Source organism: Dysidea avara, chromosome 2 (genome assembly GCF_963678975.1).
Source record: "Dysidea avara chromosome 2, odDysAvar1.4, whole genome shotgun sequence".
Taxonomy (NCBI): domain Eukaryota; kingdom Metazoa; phylum Porifera; class Demospongiae; order Dictyoceratida; family Dysideidae; genus Dysidea; species Dysidea avara.
In genome coordinates, this window is record NC_089273.1 from 10,319,301 (window position 1) to 10,335,752 (window position 16,452).

Genomic DNA, 16,452 nt, shown 5'->3' on the forward strand with positions numbered 1-16,452 from the left:
CCACATTTTTTGTAATGAGAATTGTCCTTATTTCTGGATTGATTGCAGATGCATTTCTTGTACTGTTCTTTGTTTGAAACGGTGTGTAATGGATGAAACATAGCTGGAAGCAAAATGTCATGGCCACACACCATTTTTCAGTAATTGATACTGTAGTTGGGGTGTTTCAGACAAAAGCATTAATTCTTGCACCATTCTTTATTTTGACATGGTTCATACTTATGTTACAAAAAGTAAACAAATAAGTATAAGAAAAAAAGTTTAATCAAGGATCATATATATAGTAGTAAAACAAGGGATTTATATATATTTAATCCATAATTCAGTCACAGGTATATATAGACAGAAAAAGAGATTAAATGCCCACTAGTATATCAAGTGTGGGTGACTTCCATTGTTTCACTATGTTTTACGCTATATGCAGCACCAACATGTAATAATATTATAGTAGTGCTTATTGTCTGATTAGGTGCCAGTAACACAGTCACAAACAAGTCACTGTCTACTAATGATGATGTCTTTTGTAATGATTATGTACACAATACTCTGACCAAAATTAAGCCAGATGTCAGTGATGAAGCACAATTTGTTTCAAGTAAGCAAACAGATTTCCATGAAATGTAATGTACTTGTTATGTCATTAATTCAGTACATACAGCAACAAGTGATACGGCTTCTTTTTTTGATGATGATCAAAAAGATAATGCTGAAGATAATGATGTGCAGCACAAACAATTAAAATATAATTAATCAAAGTGTCACAACTTTCTAATCAATGACAACTTAATAATATCCAGTGTGATAGTGTTGTAGCAATGTAGCATGCATGCAGCGACATTAACATAATACCATATAGCAAAAAGTTAACAGACAGAGGGGAGGGGAGGGGTTGGGTTTGACAAATTTAAATTTTACACATTACATGCAATTTGTCAACAAAAGTTCCCCATTAAATTTTTTGTTATGTTTAGTGTATTCCATAACACTATAATGAAGTCTTTGGTTCTCATCAAATTTTACACTTTGAAATGTTATTATACTATAATAGTACGTTGTCATCCAATTCATCAAAATCAATTTTTCCTACATCAAACTTTTGTGATAACTCAGTTATTGCACAAAGCAATGAAGAGATTTCATTTGTTTAACATTTCTACTTTAAGCCAATTACTACTCAGTCTTCTTTTCTAGGAAACAAAACTTATTTCTATCAGTAGACCTAGCCCTGCTGCCTATAAACTCAGTCGTTCCAAAGTGGAATGAAATCAGGAGTTTTCTGGATGCGTGAAATCATACTAGCAATAATACTACAAAAGCTAATCTTTATGTTGTGCCCCACACATTGCATATCACACAGTCGAGACTAGTATTGAATAATGAGCTTTCTTTCTGCAACATGCATGATCACCTACAATGTTTATTCACCAGGTTCAACACCAAAAAAGTCCTGTGGGGGGGGGGGGGGGGGGGGCATTTTTTAATGTCAGCTTTTAGAAATGCCACTGCTAGAGTTGGATAATAAAATAACACCATGCAGTAAGTAATTCATAATAGCATTTATTCAATCAAAAGTGAGGCTAATATTATTTTTCTAAATTTTCCTGCAAGTGGGAGAATGTCATTGACCCTCCTAGTTGGAACTTACTCTGCATGCTGAGTGTAGTTTGTCCATGTAAGATGTCTAAACCTGAAAACCCCTCTTAGAATTTCTAAATCTACCACTGCTAATAGTGGGCGATACTACAGCAAATACCTGTAGCTACTCGAATGGATTAGAGAAGATGAATATCATATTCAAGCATGAAATCAACAATTTCAGAACACAGATTCCAAACTTCCTTTAAAACTAGCCATTACATTATTTCATCATAATTGAAGCAGATCAGCATTCATCATTGCAACTCAATCAGTAGTGTGGCGCCGCCCACCCCTTCACAAAAAGTAAGGATCTGGTGAAATACAAATGTGACTGGGCCTGCGAAAACAGGGCATGTGGGCACAAACTCCATAATGAGCCACCAGAAATTAAAGAACACGTCTACAAACAATTGCTCTTACCATCAATAGTCTAAGAGTATTTACTGCTCAGCCATCTGGGACCCCTATCATCACACTAGTATTAGTAACTAGAAATGATTCAACAACGCGCTGCTCACTTTATTTTGAATAAACCCTGGCACAGATCTAACCAAAACCATGATAGCATTACAGACATGTTAACCAGTCTTGAATGGCCTACACTTCAAAACAGAAGAACAATTGCCACTGCTTGAAGTTTCTTAGTTTACTAGAGTGGTATATCCCCAGTATATGGAACAGTTAATTTTAGTAGTTTTTCAGTAAACCCACAATCACTGATGCTTTACTGGGAGTTTAAAACTTAGTAAAACAATTATGTTCCATATACTTAAAGTTACTGACATTTTACCATCAGTATAACTGGGTACAACTACAGTAAAGCAGCTTAACATATTAGTAAACTAAGAACCTTCAAGCAGTGTCCTAGACTCACCTTGCTTTTCAAGATTGTCAAGAACTTATTAGTAATACCTCATCATTGCTTACCATCACCAACTCCAGTGTCCTACACCCGTGCTCAACATCCTCTCAAGCTAACTCAATTGCAAACAAGAGTTGATGTGTACAAATACTCCTTCCTCCATCGAACAATTATTCAATGGAACTCCCTTCAAATTCCTGACATTGGCACAATAGATCTCGAAACAATTAAGAATGCTGTAAGTAATATAATGTGATTGTAGTACTCATTAGCATGTTGCCCCTGGTGGGTTTTGCTAATTAACAATAATAAGTAAATAAACTACACCTTGTCACACTACCAGTCATATATCAGTACTGGAACAGAATATTTGCATTCTGTAACTTGCATCATAAAGCCAATTAAATGCTTACTAAGAGTGAAAATTGCATTACCATAGCATAATGGTATAAAAAGGTATGAGTAGTGAAATCTGAAAAAGTAGGCAAAATTCATGTGCCCACATGTCCTATTTTCGCAGGACCAGTCACAAATACCAAATCATTTCAAAAGGAATTCAATTAGACAGCGCACGTAACTGCTTGTTACATCAGATGATTGCGCTTCGATTCGAACAAAAAGCATTGTGTTGCCATGGTGATTTCTGTGTGAACGTCATTGGCACGCATTAATTGGCTACCGCCAAATCTGGGTGGTAGAAATGATGTAGAATTTGTATTTCACCAGAACCTTACTTTTTGCGAAGGGGCGGGTGGCACCAGACTACTCGATCAGGACATGCGGGCAGAACCATAATGATATTAGCCAGTCTACAGCTAGACTAGTTTTACTATATAAAGTACTACATGTTTTATTAATTATACCAAACTGTTACCTCCCGTTTAAATCTACTGTATTACGGACCCGACACTCACACAACTTTTAACTAGTGCCTTACCAACCAAGAATTGATGTATATAAATATTCCTTCCTCCCAAGAGCTGTACCAGAATGGAATAGATTAGATGATGAGATTATTGAGACTGACTGTGTTGAAGAATTTAAGCAAAAATTTGTCCCTTCTATGCATATAGTTAAGTAACTTATCGTAATTGTATTGTAAAGGGGTGGCGGCGCGTCTTCGCCGCGACACCTCTATATGATTCCACTGTAAACTAGACTCAATAGACTCTTAATATGATGACACACATCAAAACAACAATTCTGAGCCTAATATTACAATAACAATCCGAGTTGTGAATAATGTCCTGCTTAGTACAATCATTACACTACTAACACCTGGGACGGCATGGTCAGTCCATGCCTCCGTCTCTGGATCGCGTGACTTCCCTACATATATATTTTTATAGTTTATTATTGTAATTGTACATATGTATATAATTAAGTAACTTGTCGTAATTGTACATACACTGTACTTATATAGTTAAGTAACTAATTGAAATTTTACACATGTATTTGCACATCAGCAATATACCCCTGGAGGGTCCTGCTGATTAACAATAAATAATAATAATACATGTACTGGCATAATGATTATATTTAGTATATAGAATTGTCAAAACGGTCCGTAGGGATTTCAGTTTAGTTTCTCGGCCTATTATGACGCAAAGGGGAATGCGAGGGATGGATGTACAGACTTAGCTTCCATTTGAATCGAGCCGATTTGAACACTTGCGTATGTGAGTGAACACGTGACACGTAGCTACGTTACCGCAATACGCAAGCAAAAAAGTCTGTTTTTTTTCCCGGGCTTGATGGACTGCCCTTGCCTACCACCCCCAGCACAAAGAAAGGCACATGCTGGACAACTGTAAAGACAAGAAAAACAGAGTAACACAGCCAGCATGTTACTCTGACAAATGGGACTCCACTTGCACTAAATCCATTGGTGGTGGAGCCCTAGTGTACTAAGCACCAATGGAAGAACGCGCACCTCGAATGCACTGAATAGCTGAGCGGAGCAGAGAAAAGCCAAGACAACACCGAAGACAACACCGAAGCCAACCCAGGACTACAGAGTATTCGTCATCCCACTTAGCCGATAGGAGGGAAGCCAGACTCTTGTAGAAAACTGTGGCTTCGTGAGCCAACCCCCCTGTTGCCGACATGATGATAGGTGTAAAAGAAGCATGCTCAACCTCACGAATTCTCTGACCATAAGCTCAAAGCTTGATATTCTCATGCTTCTTAAAGGTAGAAGAAAGTGATGAAGAACTGTTAGATGGGGCAAGTGGATTAAAAACGCGAACATCAGTAAAACATCTCTCAGAACGACTACCCCAAAAACCATTCATGGCAATCTCCAAGTGAGCCCCTTCTTGAGTATTTGAGGTGGAAAGATGGAACTCATCAGGATTGTGGACGGGCTGCAGTTCTGGTTCGGTACACACCTGGGAGCACACCTCTGTCAAAAGGGTAGCAGTGAGGTCCCTTATCTCATTGTAGCGAAGGGAAGGTAGTCCCCCCTTCAGACAAGAGAGCACATGATCCACAGAGAATGAAGCCCCACAAGGGCAAAGAGTTGGAGTACGGAGGGGAGGCCAACTGTAACGCAAAGCCAGGGCATCCTGAAAGGCAAACTTACGTAGAGCAAAACCATGCTCATTCAAGGGGAGGGTTGTAAGCCAATTTGAAGCCCCCTTCACAGATGCTAGCTCCACTGCACGCTGCAGTGTGGGTTCCAACTGCTGACGCAATTCAGAAGAAATCTTAGAGTAAGTGTCTAACTTTGCTTTGCACACAGAAAATTTTCTAGATTGTTGGAAAGAAATAGCCTCAACAAAGCTCTTAGAATGGTCATGAATGCACAAACAAAGAGGCTCAGCAATATGACGGGAAGCAGCCAACTCATCGTTACTTGTGTTAGTTGGAATAAAAATACCCAGGCCTCCCCAACGAGCAGGAAGAGCAAACCAGTGCTCGAATTAAGGGTATACGGGGGTATACGAAGTATACCTTGTTAAGTTTATTAATAAATTAGTATACCTTGTTAGCCATAATAGTAAGGTAGCTAGCTCTCAGCATGAAAATCACCCTTAATCAACACATAGCTTATTAACTTACTCTGTATAAATCTTTAACAAGTTCACTTCCCAGAGAAGGTTGATCCCACAATGCTATCCATATGCGAGCCTCAGGTGATCGGGATTGACTAAGTTCACCCAATCCCATGTCACTCACGTGACTAGTATTATGTAACCACACTATTTGTGGGTGACTCACGACGTGACGTAACACAGGTTAACATCTTATACAGCTCTTATTAAAGCGCTTTTACTGTACTTTGGTGAATCAGTGTTGTTATGACTGAAGGACGTTTGACAGCTCTTTCTTTACATTGATTCTACCAACTTTTGGTGTTACTGAATACTTTTGACGAGGAAGCTGAACTCCAGTAGTCTGCGGGTAAGTCAATGTGATGTACAGGTAGCTAGTAAGACCATAGATTATATATTCCCTACCCTATGGTAAAGCTAGTACTGCTATTATGACTGGACTACTAATAAGCTGCTGTACTTCTTTTCCACTACAAAGACCAAGCAGAAGAAACAACCAATTTTCACTTTTTTGTCAGACTTGCAAAATATATATCACAGTCAAGGGAGTGGCACTATTACAAATATATCTTGTACTCTGATGACTTTGTCTTCAGTTGGAGTGGTCAAACTAAAAAAAATGCTACCTCTAAACACCAGGAGCCAAAGAAAGAACCGTGCAACATTAATGCACATTGATAAACCACATGCTTTACTCCACAAGTCAATGGCGAATGCAAATAGCAGTAAATTTATTAACTACCTTTTGTAAATTATATCACTAAGGAAGCACAATTCAAAAACACTACCGCAAACCATAAACGATGCGTATAAGTACATATATTTTCAACTATAAATTGTGGGTTTCATAGTGTCTAACCACATAGAAACTAGTGGGAGGAGACACACAATTTTCTCAAAACCAGCCTAAAACTGGCCTTCTGTCAGCAGCACTGGTATATGCCTTAACTTTTGAGCTACAATTTTGTATCGTTATTCAGAAAGTATCATTCTTGTTATATACCAGCATTGTAAGTGGGTCAGTACTGTTGACCTGGTTGACCCAAATAGTAATCCGGATGGGACCTGGATCTGACCCAGTTTAATTAAAATAGAGACGTTCCTCAAGAGCTAGATTAAAAGTCCACAAGTTCCATTAGTTAGCCCTGCATTTTAGGATTGTCTGCAAGAAGTGGGTAGCTACGTATTATCAAGTGGGTGTGGCTCCATGTAAGTCTACATGCAGCTACAGCAATTAAGAATTTCCATAAGTTAGTTACCTACATTTCAAGTAGCAATACGGATCCCGTGATGCCATGCATGCCCACAGAGAACAGCTGATGCAATTCTGATAAGTAGGTGTGGCTCTACATATCCCGCACAGACAGCAAAACATACTCCTGAATGGGGGTGTAAGCTTCTTGAGTGTTTATGACTGCATTTCCACCAATACAATCGAGCTTGTTAACTTATAGTCACACGTGATCTCATCCAGGTCAGACCTAGATATTCAGTGAAGTGGGTAAGACCCACTTGGAGCCAGACAAAATGTGACCCAAATGACCCGGAAAGTCCTCATGACCCGGCTCACTTACAATGCTGTTATACACTTCACAAAATGTGACTGGATTTGCGAAAAGGGGTCTTCCATACACATCCAATTTATGAACTTTGACAATTCGTAACTTGGGATTGGAAAGTGTCATTGCCTTGACATTTGGGCAGTAGTGAGCTCTAACATAGGTCAATGGATGGAGAAAATTTCAGGTTTGTATCTTTCTTGAACACTAAGTTATGGTCTTTCTAGTTCATAGAATTGGATGTGTGTGGAAGACCCCTTTTTGCAAATCCGGTCACAAATAATGATGCTTGTCCTTTGACCAACTGCAGATTTCTTGACTTTCAATTTGATGATTGGAGTACAGGATATATTAGAGTGTCACCCACGTGATCATGCATGGCTACTAGCTCACTTACTTATCCTGTTTTCACTGGTGCTGCTTTTGCATAATGCCTGGTTGTTGCATGCTGCCACTAGTTGTGACACAATGACCAACATATACAGCAAGCCATGGCCCAGCAACGTTAACATTGACAGTAGGCTGTTCCAGTTCCAGAACTGGAAAGAAATAACAAGCTGATACTGGAACAACACTACACTTTTGTGATCAAGTTATAGCTATCAGTGAGAAAGAGCTCATAAAGCTGTGACACAATGAATAACGTAATAATACAGCAAGTCATGGCCAGGCAATGTTAACGTTGACAATTACCCATCACCAGCCCACATCACTTTTCCACCGTGATGCCTCAAAATTCATTATGATCACATGTGCGTTGAGATGTAACAACTATCTTTTATATCTATGAAAATGTTTCTTGTTGCTCCAGAAAAGAGGTAATGTGTGAGTCTTTCATAATCATTGCAGTGACAAATAGTTTATGATTTTAGCTCATATAATGAATAGTCACCACACCATGAATTAATACTGAAGTGGCCAATGGGGAGCAAGTATCTATACTTTACCTGACCTTATGTGAATACAGGAAAGCTTACTACAACAGTGTTAGTGTTGGTGGTATTCATGAAGTGCATTATCATATCATTATATCGAGTAGAGACATGTGGTGTGCGGGTGTTGTAGCATTGGGAGAGGTGGTGCAAGATTAATTTTGTGTATTTGGTCCACCTCAACTGTTCATTTTATGCAAATATATGGCCCATGGACTACACATTTCTTGTAGTACAAAACATCTCACTTGCTAATTATTTGTGTTATCAAACTTACGGGTCATAAAAAAGGGTACGTGCATGTGTGCATTTATAACAGCCAAATGGTTAGAGGCCCTGCATAGTTACAGGTTGGTGCTTGGTATGTTATGTCTGGTGGTTTAAGCTTAATATTTCCAAGTCTACCCATGTTAGCAGGTGGTAATAAGAGTGGGGATCCAGTATGAGTTGTAAGCAAATTTCCAGTTCAGGTATGGTGTAATACATGTTGCATTATATCTAGTAACAACTATGTAGCTGTGTAGGAACTTTGATACAACTCGTACCCACTTTTAAGTACGTGGTGTAACAACCACCTTCCTTTATTTCCCTCCCCATCAAATAGTCACTGTGCTTCTATTAGTGCTCTTCTTTTTTTAGGAGCACAGTGCCACAGTAAGAATGAAGATATTTGTGTTGCCACTTTGTGAGTGCAGCCTGATTATTATAATATGTGCATGATTGCAAGGATTTTGTGGTTGGGCTGAAGGTTGTAATTACTATTACATTAATCTACTGGTGTGTTATTTGTGTAATTTCATTGTAGCCACTCCTTCCTACTCTTCAGATACTTTAGTGATAACTAGAACAGGTGAAATAAAATATGACTCCAATTTTAACAATTTGGATCATGTTTGTTGTACAGGCAGCACTTTATCAGCTGAGTGGGAACTTCTGCTTTACACATTGATCCGTAATTGGCTGCTATGGAAAACTTCGTATAGGATATGTTAGTAGAATCCTGGCAGGTTGTTAAGGTGAGAGTTATATAGCTACGTACGTAACTAGACTTGTATAAATTTAAAGGCTGGCCAGTTCTTTCTGACCATCCAAACTACTTCACACGTACAATACTACAATCATTAGTGACTTGATAATTATGATGTGGATATTTTTAGGTGGAAGGGAATAAGGCATAGGTGTCGTCGACCTGTAGCTATGTCAATGTCATTTTGACGTTGTGTGTTCACACACTTCTCAGGAAAGGACTACTGTACTTAACTAATTCTTTGTTGTACGTCTAGGAGTAACCCCGTTACATAGTTTGGTCCCCTACTTGATGAGTTGTGTACATGAGCACCCTGACAACCAGTGCTCAACAACAACTGTTCCGCTGCATATGATAAGGTTAGTTGGCTGCAGTGCATTTAACTAAAGTATTCATGTACGTAGGAATCATGATGACCTCATCATCAGACAGGTCATCCGGAGCTCCTAAAGAACACACAAACTTTTTACTTGTGGAATGCAGTGAAAAATACAATGTACATGAGAACTACGTTGAAGGTCAGGAGGTAAAACTGCTATCTATTTGTGATTATTGTACACCACATAACAGGGCTTACAGTTGTTCTTCAAGGAGAAAAGGTTGTTTGAATCCAAGGAGAAGATTTAAGGCTGTCTGGATATATATGATATTGAGTTGGAATAACCTAATATCTAACTATCAACATTGCTAATATGTGTGCTCTATTGTAAAATGTGAATAGTTACTGGATACAAGGTTTAATCAGCACAGAATTTAATTTACAAATTAGTAAAGATTTGTGTGAATAAAATCCTACCAATGTCATTGTGTCCCCAAATACTTCATTATTACAAAATCAACTCATAGACCAACTAGATACCCAGGGTAGTATGCCAATTAATGAAACCACTAAAATATTACTACCATACCCACGACTTTCTCAACTTCTTGATTCTTCAAATATTATTGCCAATGCATTTGAATACAATGATTGTACAGCACTATAAAAATATGACGAACAATTTTCTTTGATCTTTCTTTCACTCTGGCAAACACATCTTGCATCAGATCTTCTCTCGTCTCCATTGTTCTAGTCAACATGTCTGATGGCTCTCCACTTGGGCTAAGGATGGTGTGAATAGTAATGCTAACAAAAGCTGGACAGTGACTCCATTGAGTGGCTACTTTGTATTCTAGCATCATCACATTAAGGCTTGTCTCTTCTTTAGCAGCTCAGGCAAACACTATAGTGATGAGGTCATCTTTTGCCCCTACGTGAACTGTCATCACAGTAATTCAACCAATTCACTGTAGCATCCTGGTAAGGAGTATGTATCACCAAATTTTGGAAAATTACCCGTATGGGTGCATTCGACACATTAAATATTTAGTTCTGGAACACAGCAATATAAACTCCTACCAAAAAGGGTAGAATAAACCATAGATACCTTGAATTAGAAGAATTTTTTAGAAATATTTGAAAAGTGTTTTCTGTTATTATCGGCACCATGCTAGTTTCAAAAATTCCAGGTGCAACCATAAGGGTGATTTTCCAAAATTCAGTCACATTATAGCCTCAAGTTTGTTATTTAGTTTGGTCTCCTATACTGATGATCTGTGTACATACATAGGCACCCTGATGACTAGTGCTCAATAACTGTACACAAGGTTAGTTGCAGTTAGTGAAATTGTAATGCTAAAGAAACGTTCCCTTTAAAAACAGTTTGTTGCAAGATCTGGTATAGTCCTTACCTGAAGTGTCTGAATACTGACATCGACATAGCTGCACATCGACGACACCTATGCCTTGTTCCCTTCCACCTAATAATATCCACATCATAATTATCAAGTCACTGATGATTGTAGTATTGTACATGTGAAGTAGTATGGCTGGTCAGAAAGAACTGGCCAGCCTTTAAATTTCTACTATACAGTCTAGTTACATACGTAACTATATAACTCTCACCTTAACAACCTGCCGGGATTCTACTGACATATCCTATATTGTATTTGTTGTACAGGTAGCGCTTTATCAGCGGATCCATAATTGACTGCTATGGAAAACTTCCTGATCCAAGTTGGAGCCATATTTTATTTCACCTGTTGTAGTTATCACGAAAATGTATGAAGAGTAGGGAGGAGTGGCTACAATGAAATTACACAAATACCACACCATAAATGTAATAATGTAATAGTAATGATTACCACCTTCACCCCTACCACCAAATCATAAGATACTTGTAAACGATCTAGGTACACTCTTCAGATGTAAATTTGGAGTAGAGATCATCGTAAAACCAATAAAACAAGAGCGAATTGCTGGATTAAAATGACAAGGATCGTAGTTACATGGAGTAAACCCACAAATCCCTGATTAATTTCACTCTTGTATGATGTGAGTAAAAATTTGTATGTGTGTTTATTCAAGCAATGCAACCACAATCCTTGTCAATTATTTTAATCCCTTCTTGTTTCATTGGTTTTTTCAGTGATACCTATTCCAAATTTAAATTTCTTGTTTTAATATGTCTTGTACTTTTCTAAATCCATTTATGGATAGGGATACTTGTAAGACACCTCATAGAGATTCGATGACAGGTTAACCACAATATAGCTATTGGGTTCGAGATACTTTGCAGAAGGGAACTAACAGTTACTATTTCTTTGACGCAATAATACAGTACTTTACAGAACCCAATCCTTCTTCCCTCACACTGTACCAAAATGGAACGATTTACCAGACTATGTTGTAAATTCACTATCCTCGATCAAATTAAATATTGTAATAAAGTTTTATGATAATAATTATTAATGATGTAATTTATTGCCTTTTGGTAATTTTCTCTGATCTGGATGTATTTTTATGAAAAAATCTGTGATTAGCTGGGTAAATGCCAGTCTTAATTAGGGCTACTGCATATTACTGCGATAGCTACTGTAGCTACCTTATATGATTAAGGAAATAGTGTATGATTTGTGTTTGCAGTTCTTATGAATGTCATGGTAGGCTACGTATATAGGCACTGGATGCACTGTGACTACAAGTAAGAGAACACATTATCACCTTAAAGACCGTGATAGAAGTGAACTATTTGTGCATGACATGGTCGTGTGCTGTATCGAGCTCTGATCAGATGTGAATAGTTCACAGATCAGACTCATCTACCAGAATCTGACACTGGAGAAGAATAAGCTGGTGGATTAGCTTTTTCACTCACCAGTACAATACAAGCACACATACAGTGCTGTACCTATCGCATACATAGTAGCTGGTCTATATTAGAGTACAGTAGGTAATTTTGCAGGCACACCTCGTCCACAATAACTTAGATGTGATAGCTGCAAGTGAGTATTATTGTTCTCAGCAAAGTCTGATCAGCATAAGGATGTTGTTACGATGTGGTTAGACACTAAGAAACCTTAACTTTTGTAGAGCACTAGTGGCTTTGTTTAGTGAAAATATATGCTAGATAAACTGTAAACAGTCAAGGTACATACATATGCATTGTTTATGGTTTATGTCTACAATAAGTAATATATAATACTTTACTCAAGGTAGTTATTGAGTTTAATGCTGTACGTATTCGCCATTGACTTGTGCAGTAAGCATGTAGTTTGCGTATTAATGTTGCATGGTTCTTTCTTTAGCTCCTAGTTTTTAGAGGTAGCATTTTTCAAGTTTGACCACTCCAACTGAAGACAAAGCCATCAGAGTACAAGATATATTTGTAATAGTGCCACCCCTTAACTGTGATATGTATTTTGCAAGTCTGACAATCCTGCACCTGTCAATATTAAGCCCCACTACCCCCCTCCCAGGCGTACGTGGGGGATTTGACATTACAAATCGCCACACTAGTGGGGAATTTGACCATCCAAATTAATTTACTGAAGTTTATGGCTATCTACCTCCTACAAGAATAACCTGTTTCCCTAGGTACACTTGGCGAGACACTGGGTAGGGATTTGATGTTCGTACTCCCAGTTTTGAAAAAGTCAAATCCCCACCTTTCCTGGGTAGGGGGAGGTGGGGGATAACATTGATAAGTGCATTAGTTGTTTCTTCTACTTGGTCTCTTTGTAGTACAAAAGAAGTACAGCAGCTTATAAGCAGTCCAGTAACAAGTGGCTATGGTAGCAGTACTAGTCTTACTAGCTACCTGTACATCACATTGACTTACTACTCTACTGGAGTTCAGCTTCCTCATCAGCAGTATTCAGTAACACCAAAAGTTGGTAGAATCAATGGTTGTGACGTTTCATCTCACTAAAGAAAGAGCTGTCAAACGTCCTTCAGTCATGACAACACTGATTCACCAAAATACAGTAAAAGCGCTTTAAAAAGAGCTGCACAAGACTGTTTCTGTGTTACGTCACGTCGTGAGTCACCCGCAATAGTGTGGTTACATAATGCTAGTCACATGAGTGGCATGGGATTGGGTGAACTTAGTCAATCCCCAGGTGATCACTTCGTAAGGTGTGCTTTAATTAGAATTAACTGAACACGTGCGGCTTAAAATGCAAACTACTTTAAAGTTTACAAGGAAATCTGCTGTTGAAGATACAAGTGGCGAATCTGATAGTTATGAATCAGATGATAAGAGTGATGTTGAGTCTTCAGTAGATACTAGTGCAGGTCACAGTGGAGGTGTAGTGACTTCAAGTTCAAGTGATGACATTGTAAAGGATTTACCTACTTGCTGGAGCAAAAAGATGTGGATGAATAAAAAAAGTTTGTATCCATGGCTGTTTTGTAATGATCATAAATTGGGATGTAGCATATGTAAAGAACTACCATCTTTAAGTATAGATGCTGCAAAAAGTATTCACCTTTCTCATGAATGGCAGTCAGCTACAGTTAGTGCATGTGGAAAAACAAAAGAGAAGCAGCTTATGTCATTACGGAATAAAATAAGAAAGCATAACAAATCTAAAGCACATATCAAAGCTCAAAGGATCAAGCTACAAGCAAGTAAAGAGGCTATTGAGAGTGGTATTGCCACCATGAATAAGTCGCATCTCACTGCAACAGAAAAGCTGTTTCGAATTGCATATAAAATAGCTAAAACTGGTTGTCCTTTTACTGATTTACCTGTTGATTGTGACATTCATATGCTTAATGGAGTTGACATTGGACGAACATTGCAAAGTGACAAGTCTTGTCACAAAGTTTGTGATCATATTGGTCATGAAATGCGAGCAAGAATTTGCAAAGTAATTATTGAAAATGGAAGTAAAATCTCTGTTTTGATCGATGAGGCTACCTCAATTAGTAAAAAATCCAATCTTATAGTGTATATAAAAACCTGCTTTTCTGACAGCTTGGAACCTGTCACTTTTTATCTTGATCTCATTGAGCTTCCTGAACAAAATGCAGAATGTATATATACTACTTTGATACAATGCCTTGAAGTACATGGATTTACTAAGGAACTACTCTCTCAGCGATTAATTGGATTTGCATCAGATGGTGCTTCTGTAATGTTCGGCTCACATTCTGGGGTAGCTAAAAGAGTACAGCAATCTTTTCCAAATGTTATTTTATGGCACTGCTTTAATCATCGCTTAGAATTAGCGGTGGGTGATGCTGTTGCAGAGATAAGCGGAACTAATCATTTCAAAATATTATTTGATAAACTTTATCACATTTATCACTCTTCTGCAAAGAATAAACGAGAATTGGAAGAATGCTGTCAAGAATTATCTGAGCAATTTTTCACAGTTGGGCGTGTGCTTGATAATAGGTGGGTGGCTTCAAGCTTCCGCACTGTAAAAGTTATTTGGAATTTGTACTACCCTCTGCATTGTCATCTTACTAAAGGCAGTGAAGATCCATCTAGAAACTCTTCAGAAAAACAAACTTTCAAGGGCTTAGCTACAAAGTTAGCATCTTCAAGTTTTGTTCTTAACCTTGCAACTATGTATGATTGCTTAGAAGAACTTTCTAGTCTTTCATTGGATCTGCAAGAACGGAAGATAACATTACCCAGAGCTCATGCTTTGATTTTTAGAGCTATCAGAGTATTCAATTCCATGGTTGATTATCCTGGCATCAAATACAAGGAAATAAAATGCTTGGTGGATGAAGTTGGCACGGAAAGAAAGTTTAAAGGTGTTCTAATACAGGATAACCGAAAATGTGATGTTGTTATTCCATATGGTCAGCTTATGAGAAGCTTAGCTGCAAATCTTGAAAAGCGATTGGTGGCATTCAGAGGCACAGAAAATGACTTATCAAGGTTAATAAATTCTATCACTGTTTTAAATCCATCAAATTGGCCAAAAGAATGTCCATTAACCTATGGTGGTGAAGAAATAAAATTCATGTGTGACGTTTTTCATCTTGATGATGCGGTAGCAAGAAGAGGTTTTCAAGAATATATTGATAATGTAAGAACTGAAGGTTTGCTAGAACCTCCAGAAAAGCTAGTTGACCTCATTAAGGCAACAAAAACCATAGCTGTATCAACTGCTGAATGTGAAAGAGGCTTTAGCCAAATGAACATATTGGCTTCTACAGTGAGGTTGCCACTTACTATAAAAACTCTCTACGCTTATGTTCATCAAATGTGTAGGTCCACCACCTCAAGAATTCTGCCCTGCATTATATGCTAGATCATGGAAAGGATCACCATCAGACAACAGTAAGGCACGTGCAAGAAAACGAAAGGTTGATGAAGAACATGATTACAATATTATATGGAAAAAGCTTAAGACTTGAATCAGTGTACCTGTATTATATGGTTGCTGTATAAGAACATCATCATTATATCACCATAGTATGTACATATGCATCCATTTATCCTATAACTTCAAAAGAGTGCAAACTTAAGCCTTGTAGTGACATACATTCTTATTGCATGCTTCAATTATAATGACGATATTTACTACTGGACAAGGGGTTGAATTCCCCTACTTAATTATATCAAAGGAGTTATCTTGAAGGACTGTATTTCGCATTTTCACTAAAAAATGCCACCAGATTTGATCTCACAGTACCTATTTTTCAAATTTTTGCTGGGGGGGCATGCCCCCAGACCCCCCTAGAAAGAGAGCATGCTTTGCATGCTGAGTGCGCTTCGCGCACTATGTGCATATACCCACAAATAACTATATACTGGCCCTCTTCCCATAGCCCAGGGTTGGCTACTCTCAACAGTATACCTTCATATAATTTTACAATTGTCGTAAATTATCACAAGGCGGTGGACAGCCTGATAAGGTAGGAATAAACAGTTGACGAATCACGTCCTCAAGAGGTTGTAGAAATTGAGGAAAGTTCCGTATTTACACATACCACTACTTTGTACATACATGCTCCCCTGCATGGGAGGCCTGCACAGTAATACAAATTAATTAATTAAACCCTACGCACAGAATACTTAATTTTTTTTAACAC

At 38.0% G+C, this 16,452-nt stretch overlaps 2 protein-coding genes and 2 long non-coding RNA genes across 5 annotated transcripts in view; 3 read left to right on the top strand and 1 right to left on the bottom strand.

Moving 5' to 3' along the window:
* Window positions 1-843, top strand: part of LOC136247798 (protein crumbs-like) — a 57,733-nt gene extending 56,890 nt beyond the window's left edge. Inside the window, exons 45-46 of the mRNA XM_066039621.1 lie at window positions 470-595; window positions 650-843. Of these exons, the coding sequence (XP_065895693.1) occupies window positions 470-595; window positions 650-750 (227 nt within the window). The 3' untranslated portion in view covers window positions 751-843. The remainder of the gene's footprint in view (window positions 1-469; window positions 596-649) is intronic.
* A 4,867-nt stretch (window positions 844-5,710) lies between these two features.
* Window positions 5,711-9,882, top strand: LOC136246600 (uncharacterized). The gene is made up of 6 exons (XR_010696661.1): window positions 5,711-5,905; window positions 8,853-8,897; window positions 8,952-9,063; window positions 9,331-9,433; window positions 9,479-9,592; window positions 9,645-9,882. It is a non-coding gene; the product is annotated as an uncharacterized lncRNA (long non-coding RNA).
* A 115-nt stretch (window positions 9,883-9,997) lies between these two features.
* Window positions 9,998-13,505, bottom strand: LOC136246601 (uncharacterized). 2 transcript variants are annotated; one of them, XR_010696663.1, is made up of 4 exons: window positions 13,235-13,505; window positions 11,020-11,198; window positions 10,806-10,874; window positions 9,998-10,371 (listed from the first exon to the last, which is right to left on the bottom strand). It is a non-coding gene; the product is annotated as an uncharacterized lncRNA (long non-coding RNA). The 2 variants fall into 2 exon arrangements; XR_010696662.1 differs by having other exon boundaries at window positions 9,998-10,749.
* A 66-nt stretch (window positions 13,506-13,571) lies between these two features.
* LOC136247799 (E3 SUMO-protein ligase KIAA1586-like) lies at window positions 13,572-15,774 on the top strand. The gene is made up of 2 exons (XM_066039623.1): window positions 13,572-15,531; window positions 15,629-15,774. The coding sequence occupies exons 1-2, from the start codon at window positions 13,572-13,574 to the stop codon at window positions 15,772-15,774; spliced, it is 2,106 nt and encodes a 701-aa protein (XP_065895695.1).
* Window positions 15,775-16,452: the final 678 nt, after the last annotated feature.

Coding starts and splice junctions, on each gene's coding strand:
- LOC136247799 (XM_066039623.1), top strand. CDS start 13,572: ATGCAAACTACTTTAAAGTTTACAAGGAAATCTGCTGTTGAAGATACA. Junction 15,532..15,628: donor AGCTGTATCAACTGCTGAAT/GTGAAAGAGGCT, acceptor TCAAATGTGTAG/GTCCACCACCTCAAGAATTC.